At 42.6% G+C, this 12,529-nt stretch overlaps 1 protein-coding gene across 1 annotated transcript in view; it reads right to left on the bottom strand.

Annotated features, from left to right (window-relative positions):
• FRY (FRY microtubule binding protein) overlaps positions 1 to 12,529 on the bottom strand; it is a 314,552-nt gene that overhangs the window by 61,383 nt on the left and 240,640 nt on the right. The window contains exons 38-43 of the mRNA XM_023740362.1: positions 10,270 to 10,457; positions 8,343 to 8,437; positions 6,143 to 6,750; positions 4,504 to 4,601; positions 3,166 to 3,336; positions 454 to 594 (exon numbers count right to left, since the gene is read on the bottom strand). Coding sequence (XP_023596130.1) covers positions 454 to 594; positions 3,166 to 3,336; positions 4,504 to 4,601; positions 6,143 to 6,750; positions 8,343 to 8,437; positions 10,270 to 10,457 — 1,301 coding nt within the window. The remainder of the gene's footprint in view (positions 1 to 453; positions 595 to 3,165; positions 3,337 to 4,503; positions 4,602 to 6,142; positions 6,751 to 8,342; positions 8,438 to 10,269; positions 10,458 to 12,529) is intronic.

Here is a 12,529-nt window from a genome sequence, read left to right as displayed (position 1 = left end):
CCGTGTCAACTTGGCTGGGCTGCAGAGTCCAGTTATTTAATCGAGCCTAGACTAGGTGCTGCTGGGGAGGGCCTTCACAGACGCAGTTAACACCTACAAGCAGTTGACTGTAAGCAAAGGAGATTACCCTTGAAAATGTGGGTAGGCCTTAGCCAATCAGGTGAAGGCCTTAGCAAAAACGGAGGTCTCCCAGAGAATTCCGCCTCAAGTCTACAGCATAAAATCCCACCAAGCTCACAGCCTGCTGGCCTGCCCTACAGACTGTGGACTGCAGCATCGACTCTGACTGAGCGTCCAGCCTGCCAGCCTACTCTGACCCTATGGATTTTGCCTTGATGCCCACGCAGCTTGGCAGAGGCACAGCCAATACAAGCTACGTGTGAAAATTCGGTCTTTCCAGAATGACTCTCTGGAAACGTCCCGGTTTGTAAGTGAAGCTATTCAAATACTCACGTGCACATACTTTTCAATGGTCTTCAGAACTTCCACGTTAAACCGCTTTACAGGAAGGACAGAAAGGTCCATGTGGCTGAGCAGACCGTGCATCACCTGGAGCAGGGACTGCTGCATACTAGGGAGGCCCTTCTCCAGCAGCTGTGGGACGGGCGGGAGGGCAGAACACAGGGAGAGTTCACTTGACGCTGGATTCCAACACGGAAGGACCGATGGTTTTCAACGCCTTTATGGGTGCAATTTTCCTTAAGCTGTGATTGTTGTTGGGTGCCATTGAGTCAATTTTCGACTTACAGGCCCCCATGGGACAGGGTAGAACTGCCCCAAAGGGTTTTCTAGGCTGTCATCTTTATGGGAGGAGATGGCCAGGTCTTTCTCCCATGGAGCAGCAGATGGGTTCCAACTGCCAAGCTTTCAGTTAGCAGCTGAGCATTTAACCACTGCGCCACCAGGGCTCCTTATTTCATCAGGAGGGGAAATAAAATCCTAACTACTGAAGAAATGAAGGTCTGGTCAGAGGCAGTGTGGGCAGGGCTGAATGTGTAAATATAAAATCCACGCAATGAAATACAACAAAATAAGCTGAAAAAGAAAGCACCAAACACCGTTAATCACCAGGAGAACACAAATTAAAACAAAAGACAGTCCTTTAGGTATCTACCTGGCAAAGACTGAACAGGTTAAAAAAGTTCATATCTTTTGAAACAGTAAGTATACTTTTTAGGGACTTTTCCAAAGCCAGAAACAAACATTAAGATTTATGTAGGAGATATTCCGTGGTGTCATTTATGATGGTAAACACACACACACACACACACACACACACACATCAAAAAGTCCTGTAAACAATACAAATTTTGAACTCTAGAGAAGCAGATCCATGATAAAATTGTACGGTAAATTGTATGATGAAATATGCAATTGATAGAGAAACGACATTTTACAAGATGTTAAGGATATCAGATAACATCAGGTGAAAGAGGAAGGATACACAACCATCTCTATAACAGATGATGCCAATCTTGATGTGAACGTGTGTGTTATACAGCAATAAAATTGAAAAAGAAAGTCAACAAAATATTAAGTGTTTCTTTCTACATAATATAATTTTGGATGATTTTCTTTACTTTTCTGTACCTTACACATTTTCTGTTACGAACAAATACTGCTTTCATAATCAGAAAAAAATTAATTCCATTTTAAAAAAGGAAAGCAAATAATATATATGTGAAAAGAAAATATATGTGACAGACATCACTGATAAAAGTTTACTGTTCAGTACGAAGAATTGATAAAGTGATCCCAGTAAATGCTCAAAATTCCACACCAAAAGTGGTTTAAGAAAACAAACAGGCAGTTTGCACGTGAGGAAATAAACAATTAACTGTAACAAATGTGCTAGAAACACATTCGTATGCAAGTAAAATCCCACTGCAGTTTAAAAAAAAATATAAAAAGCAAAGATAAAAGTTGATTTCAAAATGTATGCTTTCTTAATTAGTTCAGAGCAAACAACCATTAAACATATCAAGCCACATAGTAACTCCTCAAATAATATTTGAACACCTAGAGTAGTTAGGATAAAATTTTCTTTCCTCTATCACGTGCCGACGGGCATTAGTGCCGTAAACAGAAAGGCGTTTCAACTTTGGAGTCAGGTGCGCCTAGCTTCAAAAGCTGGCTGTGCCTCCTAAACTTAGGGCAAATTCTTTAAGCTTGCTGAACCTCAGACTCTTTATTGTAATAGTATCTCCATCACCAGGTTGCTGTGAGGATTTAAAATGATTCTGCCCAGCATCTCTTCTAACATATAATCCACCACCACCAGTTGCCGTCAAGCTGACTTCAGTGCATGGTGAACCATGTATAAACCCAAAAACCAAACCCATTGCCATTGAGTCATAATGACCCTATAGGACAGAGCAGAACTGCCCCATAACGTTTCCAAGGAGCATCTGGTGGATTTGAACTGCCAACCTTTTGGTTAGCAGCCATAGCTCTTAACCACTGCACCACCAGGGTTTCTGATGAATCATGTACAGCAGAGTAGAACTGTGCTCCACAGGGTTTTCAATGGCTGATTTTGTGGAAGTAGATCACTAGGTCTTTCTTCCGAGTCACCTCTGGGTGGATTCAAACCACCAGCCTCTTGGTTAGCAGCTGAGCCTACTAACCATCTGCATCACACACACACAAACAAACAAGCAAACAAACACAAACGCATTGCTGCTGAGCCGATTCTGACTCAGAGCCACCCTACAGGACAGAGTAGAAATGCTCCATAGGGTTTTCAAGGCTGAAATCATGACCGAAGCAGACTACCACATCTTTCTCTTGAGGAGCAGCTGGTGGGTTTGAACCGCTGACTTTTTGGTTGGCAGCTGAGCGCTTAACCACTGCATCACCAGGGCTCCTTTTTGCACCATCCAGGGACCCCACAGCATATACCAACCAAAAAACCCATTGCTGTCAAATCGATTCTAACTCATAGTGACCCTACAGGACAGAGTAGGGTTTCCAAGGAGCAGCTGGTAGATTTGAACTGTCAGCCTTCTGGTTAGCAGCTATAGCTCTTAACCACTGTGCCAGCAGGGTTCCCATTATACATAGTAGGCTTTCAGTAAATGGAAATTTATGAGTTACTATCAGTTCTACGTAACTATTTTACCCATGGAAGCTATAATAGATTTTATCCTTCATTTAAAAGCTTACCTCTGCCAGGTAGGTCACCATGTTCAAGGTAATGTCAGCATATGCTTCATGAAGGTAGCGACAGACCACATTGACCCACGTGGCACAGTCCCTCGTGTAGCTGTGCGTTTTATACAGAGTCATAACGTGTGCAAGATTCGAAAGCTTGGGGTTCTTCTCTTCCAAACAAACCTTGTAAGATAAGAAAATCAATTAGGGATGAAACAGCCTGATGAATAGGAAGACATAAGTCTTGGCGGTCTGGAAAGTTGATTTATCCATTTTTTGGAAAAGCTGCCTAATGAGCTCATATAACTTTCACCAATTACTTCCACCTGCTTTCTCATTAGTGGAATGAAAAAGACCCTTTGCATCGGCCACCCAGAGATGTGCGTTACTACAGTCATGCCTCGCTTAACATCCACGATACGTTCCGTGAGATAGGACGACGTGATTTGGACCTTGTGGGAACACCATGTTATTTACTTCTAGAATAAGGAGGTTTCGTCTGTACTAAAAATTTGCTGGGGCAAATAACCTCCCTCTACAAATAGTTTATCTCAGCTTTCAACAAATTCTTCTGCTGCCTTGGCATCAGCACTCCCAGACTCACCACTCACTTTTACATTATGCAGCAACAAACACTGTTTGAAGCACTCGAACCACTCAGAGCTAGCACTAAACTTGATATCACAGTCTGCTCCTGCTTTCTCTTTAAGTATCTTCATGTCTTAGCAGTGACTGTCAGCATGCTGAGGGATTTGCTTTTGTCTTTGGTCCTCAACCCACATCCTTAGCAAGTTCTCTATATCTTGTATCTCCAAATACAAGGCATTTTCGTAGCTTTCAGTGGGGCCGAGCCTTTAACAGCTTGGAGAATTTTTTCTTTGTTTTTGAGGATCGTTGAGATTGTGAGTGCGACATGCCTAAATCCACTACATCCCGTTCCTTAACTGGGATTTCTGAACTCTATTATAACCTTATGGGACCACGGATGTGTATGTGGTCAGACATTGCCCGAATGGACATTATGAAATGCTTGACTGTACTGATGAACCTAAACTCACTGCGCTGAGTCAGTTCCGACTCCTAATGACCCCACAGGACAGAGCAGAACTGCTCACAGCGTTTACAGAAGCAGACCGCCCGTCATTTTCTCTTGGAGCGGCTAGTGGGTTCCAACCGCTGACCTTTCAGGTTGGTAGCTGAGTGTTTCATCATGGAGCCACTGCTGATATCAGTTATTATTTTCAGGTTTTGTGGAAATCGCTGCCCTGTCTGGGCCTGGTAATTTCTGCCTGACACTGGGCCTTCCTGAAGGCCAGTATCCTTCTGCCTGAGTGCAGAACTGTAACACACCTGGGCAATCCTTTCGGCCACATCCTTACAGAACTGATTGGGGTTTTCAAAATGCTGGATCAGCTGGGGCAGGAGACACAAGACATTCAGTGGAAACCCTGGATTAGAGAAGAGAGAACAGAGACAGCTGGAGATAAGCACATTTTAACTGTTGACAGTGGGAAGGTAGAGAACAGATTTTATTCTGAGGTTACGCGGAACAGACTTGTAGAAGCAGTTTAATATGGTCCAACACAAAATCCAGGAAAAATTCGCAATGATAATGGCACAGTTACAAAGGAGGCACTGAACTGCTGTCATTTTACGCTACAGGAGTCCTCTTTCCAAGGAGCCCTGGGAGTGCAACGGTTAGGCACTTGGCTGCTGGCTGAAAGGTTAGTGGTGGGAACCCACCCAGTGGCTCCTCAGGAGAAAGATCTGGTGATCTGCTTCCATAAATATTAAAACCGTTGGCGTTGAATCAATTCTGACTCACGGCAACACCACAGGGCAGAGCAGAACTGCCCCGTAGGGTTTCCAAGGTTGTAATCTACAGAAGCAGACCACCACATCTTTCTCCTGTGGACGGGCTGGTAGGTTTGAACCCCTGACTTTTTGGTTACCAGCCGAGAGCTTAACCCCTGGGCCACCAGGGCTCCTGTTCATAAAGGCTACAGCCTAGAACACCCTACGGGGCAATCCTATTCTGTCACACGAGTTCGCTCTGAGTTGAAAATAGACCCAACAACAACGACAACAGCCCTCTTGTTAAGAGTTGTTTGTGTTTAAGGATAACTTGTCCAGATGTTAAAACTCAGATTGAATGAACTGAAGCAATAGCTGGAAATTTTTATCAAAAACATATTTTAAGAAAAGCTACTAAGAAGACATCGACTCACCCATTTTAGGTCTCACACATGTAATGGGAAAGACTCTTTCAATGACAACTGATGGTTTAGCAACACTGTGTTAAGCTCTAGCTTCATGAAAAGAATTCTGGGCCACATGCCCTAGTATTGAAAACCTGGTTTGTTGATTTGGCTTAATTTAAAACAATAGGGAACAAACAGAACTTTCAAGAGGAAAAGACAGTCAAAGAAAAAGATTTGGGAGTTAAGAAGTAAGAGAAAAAATGTCTATACAAGATCAACAGAATGAAATATCATTATCTGCATTTTGGTCTGGAAAGCAAAAAGAAATAACTAATATATATTACTTCTGTTCCCTTTATGCTATTGCCTTAAAAATATCTCCTATGATCTAAATACTTAGGATTTACATTATATAGAATTTAAAAAAACAAACAAACAAACAAAAACTTCTCCCGAGGAAGACCGTCTAAGCAGAATTATTAAAAGCAGTGTCATTGTTGGGTGCCGTCGAGCTGGTTTTGACTCATAGCGACCTTATACGACAGAGTAAAACTGCCCCATAGGCTTTCCCAGGCTGTAATCTTAATGGAAGCAGATGGCCAGGTCTTTCTCCTGCAGAGCCGCAGGGTGAGTTCGAACCACCAACCGTTTAGTTAGCAGCTGAGCACTTAACCACTGTGTCACCAGGGCTCCTCGTTAAAAGCGGCAAGTCCACATTATCTCGTTACAGTAAACATCAACACAACCACTACCAGAACGTGTAAGAGAGCAAGTGCTGTTGGCTTTACCAATAGCCTGGGATGAGTCTACCATGGGTACTCTGGACACTGGTGTCAGCAAACTGAAGAGTTGCAGGGTCAGGTCTGTGGTGGTGAGGGACGTGAATCCTTTCAGCAGTAGCTGCTGCAATCCCGAGAAGTCAGCCCACTTGAGCTGCGCCTGGAGTTTCTCAAGTTTTTCTCGGGTCTCAGCTTTATCCAGCGGCATATGAGCCAGGAGTCTACTCAGGAGCCTTAAGGCCATTACGTATTCAAACTCAAAGTCAGACTCCATCAAGGCCACCGTGACCCAGAAGATGGTGGCCAACAGGTTGGTTGGATGGTTGATGTGGGATGGGTCAGTCAGGCTGTCTTTCAAAGAGGATGAGCTCCTGGTTTTTGAGGAGAGGCCTTGCTGGGTACAAGCCTGGATTCTGTCCAGTGTAGCACTTCGAGGTGGGTCTGAAGATCGGTCTATGACACCAAACTTCTTGGGGACAGAGAAGCTTCTCTGATGCCGGCTGCGTTCTGCAGTAGCTGTGCTGCCACCAGCAGTTCCTGGGTTCACATTGAGTTGTCCTGTGCTCTTTCTGCTTGCTGTTAGTTTTGTGCTAGAGCTTAAATCCGGTGATGATGAGCTGGGTATAAAAATAAATACATTCATTAGACTGTCAACATGCATCAGTGAAAAGTGAACCTTTTCCAGTGAGCTGAGGAACAACAAGGGCAGGACACCATTCCTTGGAAATGCTACTTTTAAGTTAATTTCTTTCTCTTTATTCTTAAACTGAAAGCTATGGAAAACAAAACTTAACAAGAACAACTCTCACAAACTAAACAAAACAAAACGTAACACTGACTTGACCTTATTTAAAGTCTATAGAAATCATCAGTTGGCCTTAATGTTGACTGATCTTTCATTTACCTTTTGTTTGAATTTGGGTAGGGGTAAGTATAAAATGCATTCGTCCTTGATAGAATACGTACAAACTTATATTCTATTAATTGACTGATATAGAGAACAGATATTGAAATGATGTTATCTAGGAAGAAGAAGGTAAATGTTTGTGTCAAAGAAAAAAAATTTTTGAATCTATAAAAGTTTATGAAAACGATTTCTAAGCTTGTTTCATGCAGAAAAGATAAAGCTGTTTATCAACATTCTTGCTAAATGCTTACTGTTTAGATAAAACTGTAGATTTATGTAGGTAAATATGTATGATGTTAGCAATCATGCCAAAATTATCCACCCATAAAAAAAAATGTTCAACTTAAAAATGGAACCAGATCCAGTGAAATATAAGAAAATGACTCAATTTCGAGCATGATGGACTGAATTACACAAATGAAATACAGGATTGTGAATGACCTGAAATGGGTTATTAAACATTGGCAGGAGCAAAAACAAAACAAAACAAAACAAAAAGATCTTAAGGTAAGAAGTTCTTCAAAGTCAACATTTATTTCAACTGTTTTGATGGTGATGGTTCAGATGAGTTTTGTACATACTCATTTAAAATGAAGATTTAGTTTTAGTTTGTGTTTACCAATATGATAAACTGGATAACGATTACATAATATCTGAAAAAAATGTTCAAAGACACAAAGAAGGAAATTAAAAATTACTAATACTCATATTATTTAGGGATAACATTTTGCTATCCATCTGGTGTTTAAAAAATATATATATACGCCTACTCCTCACTTATTGACGATCTCTTTGTCTGACATTTCACTTTTACAACAATAGTGAAAAATCTACTATCTTACTATTTCGCCCACTAACGACGTATGTCTGGCAGGAACGAATGCCAAAGTGTGAGGCAAGAGTAATGCTGGCTGAGATGATTAAGGTTCTGTGTAAACTTGGCTGGGCCATGATTCTCAGTGGTTTGGCAGTTATGTAATGACATAGTCATCCTCCATTTTGTGATCTGATGTGGCGATCCTCCATTTTCGCATATCACCAATTTTCACATAACGACCTGGTCTTTAGAACCTAAGCATGTTGATAAGTGAAGAGTGGGTATATGTATAAATATATATATATTGTGTGTGTGTATGAGCTGTAGCTTTTGTTTTAACTTAAGAAAATATCATAAATATTTTTCATGTCATGAACAGCCTTCAAATCTAGATTTGTTCTTTGGATTTTGCCCAAAGTCCCAGCTTCTCCCAAATATTAAGTACAGTATACTTGATTTCAAAATGCCATTAGGTGGATTCTCACCGAGACAATACAGCCAAGAGATCACTGTTCTTCAAGCAATCAGACAAGTTATCCACAGCCGATTCCAAGGTCAGGAGTGCTTCCATGACATAACCCTGCCAAACACACAAAGCCAACATGTTTTAGTGCGTATGCCTGCTGATTGTGAGCTTCCTGAAGATCAAGTTAATAAATGCAAAATTTACTCAGATAATGTTAACGTGTTGGAAAGCTAGGCATCCACTGCTGCTTTAATTGACTAAGTCCGAAAGAAATCCGTAAGGGTTCCACACTTAGGAAATTCAGACGGCTTAGGAGCTGGCAGAAAAACACAGAAGATTTATTTCCCTAAGTCTGAAGTCCTTAACAGATCATCTTCAACAGGGAGGGGACGAGGTTGAAGGTGGCCAGCATGGCCCCTGGCTGAGGGGAATGGTGGGCATTTGAAATATGGCGCTGAACGTCTGAAAAGCAGAGATGAAGAGATGGAGAATGGGAAAGGCATTTACAGCAGCAGGCTCATGGCCCGAAGGAGGACAAGAAGCTAGGGGCTACAGGTGTGTAGGCTTCCTGAGGTGCAGAAACAGCACTTTTTTTTAGTTCTCTAGAATTTCTTTTTTTTAAATTGTGCTTTAGATGAAGGTTTACAGAGCAAACTAGTTTCTTATTAAATAATTAACACACGCATTATTTTGTGACATTGGTTGCCAACCCCACAACATGTCAACACTCTCCCCTTGTTGACCTTGGGTTTCCCATTACCGGTTTTCCTGTTCTCTCCTGTCTTCTAGTCCTTGCCCTGGGCTGGTATGTCCATTTAGTCTCGTTTTGTTTTATGGGCCTGTCTAATCTTTGGCTGAAGAGTGAACCTCAAGAGTGACTTCACTACTGAGCTAAAAGGGTGCCTGGGGGCCATACTCTCAGGGTTTCTCAGTCTCTGTCAGGCCAGTAAGTCTGGAGTTTTTTTTGTGAATTTGAATTTTGTTCTGTATTTTTCTCCAGCTCTGTCCGGGACCCTCTATTTTCTTCCCTGTCAGAGCAGCCAGTGGTGGTACCTGGGCACCATCTAGTTGTGATGAACTCAGTCAATGCAGGAACATTTCTGATAGCAAAGAAGGGCTTGGTCTGACTCCCAGAGCTTGTAATGCCCTTGGCTTTCAACCAGCCCAGCTCCCCAATCTCTGGGCTCTATCCATAGGGTCATTCTTGTGGCAGCTACATCTTCGTTACTTCTTCAGCTCTTCCTGGTCTCCTGAAGGCTAGCCATACAGGCAGTGGTGGTGTTTTGCATGGATACGATGGAGACTCCTGTTCTGGGCAGGGAGAGCATATAGCAGCAGTCTAGGATGGTGGCCAAAAGCCAAAACAGTGCAGAGCAAGCTCCTTCCTCTCCCAGCCCCTCAAAAACAAAACAAAAACAAAAACAACCCAACAACAAAGGAGCCACGAGAGGCTTTTCCATTGTTAGCTGGAGTAAAACAGACAGCATCTGTTGAATTTCTAGAACAACTCCCCTTGGAGTGACTTTTGAAAATATAAAAGTCAACCTCTAAAAAATCATCTATATGAGACCAAACGGTCAACGATGACTTTAAAACAAAGGTGAGAATGTAACGGGGCAGGGAAACGAGATGAACGGAAAGGAACCACCAGAACGGAAGTAATGACCATGTTCACACATTGTGAAGAATGTAACCAATGTCACTGAACAACTGGTGCAGAAATTGTTGGACAGGAACCCAAACTGCTGTGTAAATCTTCACTGAAAACACAACAAAATATTATTTAAAAAAAAGTCAACCTCTAAGAAAAAAAAAAGAAGATAAATTGTGCATGCCCAAATGGCTGGAGTAACTGACGAGAGAAAGAAGGCTTAAAGGAAGCCGTTAACTCCTCCTCTTTGAAATGGAGAGAAGAAGGGTGAGCTCAGGGGTCTTGCCTTACATACCTGGATCTCGTCTCCATGTTCTCCAATCACCTCCACCAACCTTGAGAGAAGGTCGGACAAGGCGTGGGCTGACAGAGGCTGTTTGAGAGCCCTGAAGATCTGGAAGGCCCGCCCGGCATAGTGCCTGGAAGAGCTGGCAAGGGCCGTCTGTAATGCAACTTCACTCAGGTGCTGCTCCAGATGGAAACCTAGGTCAAGAGGAGCCCACAGACAACAGGTCAATCCCCCAACTGCAAACTCTGGGGCATCCAAGATACCTGTAAGTTTAAAACAGGTTATGTGGACAGGGCTACGTGCTGGAGGTACTCACCTAAACGTTCATCATTTTAAAATAAACAAATTTTCAATGTATTTTAAGAAGGCATAAAACACCAAACTAAACCCACTGCCACTCAGTTGATTCAGACTCATAGCGACCCTACAGGACACAGTAGAACTGCCCTGTGTGGTTTCCAAGGCTGTAAATCTTTACGGAAGCAGACTGCCACAGTTTTCTCCCTTGGAATGGCTGGTGGATTCAAACCGACCTTTCAGTCAGCAGCCAAGTGCTTAACCACTGTGCCACCAGGGATTCTTCTAAGGAGGTATAGTGTAGGAGAAAGAACATTAGCTTTGGAGTAAGACGGTTCTGGTTCAGAATTAGGGGTTTTGTGACTCTGTCAAAGAAACTTATTCCCACGAGCCTGTTTCCTCTTCTTCAACTTGTGAATATGAAATAGTATCTATCTCATAAAGGAGCCCTGGTAGTGCAACGGTTAAGCGCTCAGCTTCTAACCTAAATAAAGGTTGGCAGTTCAAACCTACCAGTGGCTCTGCGGGAGAAAGACCTGGTGATCTGCTCCCATAAAGATTACAGCCTAGAAAACCCTATGGGGAAGTTATACTCTGTCACATGGGGTCGCTATGAGTCGGAATCAACTCCACGGCACCCAACAACAACAAGGTCCCTTAGAAAATGAGCAGATAAGGTAAATCACCAAAAACCTAAGTTTGGCAGACAGCCGGGACATCCCAGCTCCCTTCCGTGTATCTGTAATACCTGCAGTTCTATGAAGTATAAGTTAGGTTTAAAATTGGCACAGTTGGTGTCAGCCTTTAGAAAACAGGAAGAATCATGGCCAAAGAAGCAATGAATATAATGCAAGTGACTGGCCCCCAATTTTAAGACTTTGCCAATTGCACTAACTAGTTCCTTGCTGTTAAATGAGACTCTGGCAAATTTTCTACTACCTGAGATGGTTGTGTGGTTCTTCTACCTGCAGAAAACACTGCATTTCTTGATGACTCTGCTAGCCCTATGAGTTCATGCTCTTACGTATGAATTCCACGGGAGCACGAGGCAACATTAAGGAGCCCCGGTGGTGCGATGGTTAAGTACTCAGCTGCTAAACCATAAAGGTTGATGGTTTGAACCCGCCCAGGGACTTCTTGGGAGAAAGACCTGGAGATCTGCTCCTATAAAGATTACAGCCTAGAAAACCCTATGGAGTAGTTCTACTCTGTCACACGGAGCTGCTATGAGTCGAAATCAGCTCGAGGGCACCTAACAATAACAACTTCTATCTCACAGAGTTCTTGTGAAAATGAAATGACTTAAACTGATCTGGCACTTTCTTAAAAAGCTAGAAGTAGAAGTACCATACGATCCAGAAGTCCCACTCCTTGGACTATATCCTAGAGAAATAAGAGCCATCACACGAATAGATATATACATACCCATGTTCACTGCAGCACTGTTCACCATAGCAAAAAGATGGAAACAACCTAGGTTCCCATCAGTGGACGAATGGATACGCAAATTGTGGTATATTCACACAATGGAATACTACACAGTGATAAAGAACAATGATGAATCAGTGAAACATCTCATAACATGGAGGAATCTGGAAGGCATTATGCTGAGTGAATTTGGTCAGTCACTATGCTGAGCGAATTTGGTCAGTCACAGAAGGACAAATATTGTATAACACCACTATTATAAGAACTCAAGAAAAGGTTTAAACACAGAAGAAAACATTCCTTGATGGTTACGAGGGTAGGGAGGGAGGGAGAGGAGTATTCACTAGCTAGACAGTAGACAAGAATTATCTTAGGTGAAGGGAAGGACAGCACACGCTATAGGGGAAGTCAGCATGACTGGACTAAACAAAAACTAAGAAGTTTCCTGAACACAACCAAACACTTTGAGGGACAGAGCAGCAGGGTTAGGATCTGGGGACCATGGTTTCAGGGAACATCTAGGTCAATTGGCATAACAAAG

Source organism: Trichechus manatus, unplaced genomic scaffold (genome assembly GCF_000243295.1).
Source record: "Trichechus manatus latirostris isolate Lorelei unplaced genomic scaffold, TriManLat1.0 scaffold00153, whole genome shotgun sequence".
Lineage (NCBI taxonomy): Eukaryota > Metazoa > Chordata > Mammalia > Sirenia > Trichechidae > Trichechus > Trichechus manatus.
Note: the sequence above shows the minus strand (reverse complement) of the source record. Positions and strands in the feature narration are given on the sequence as shown.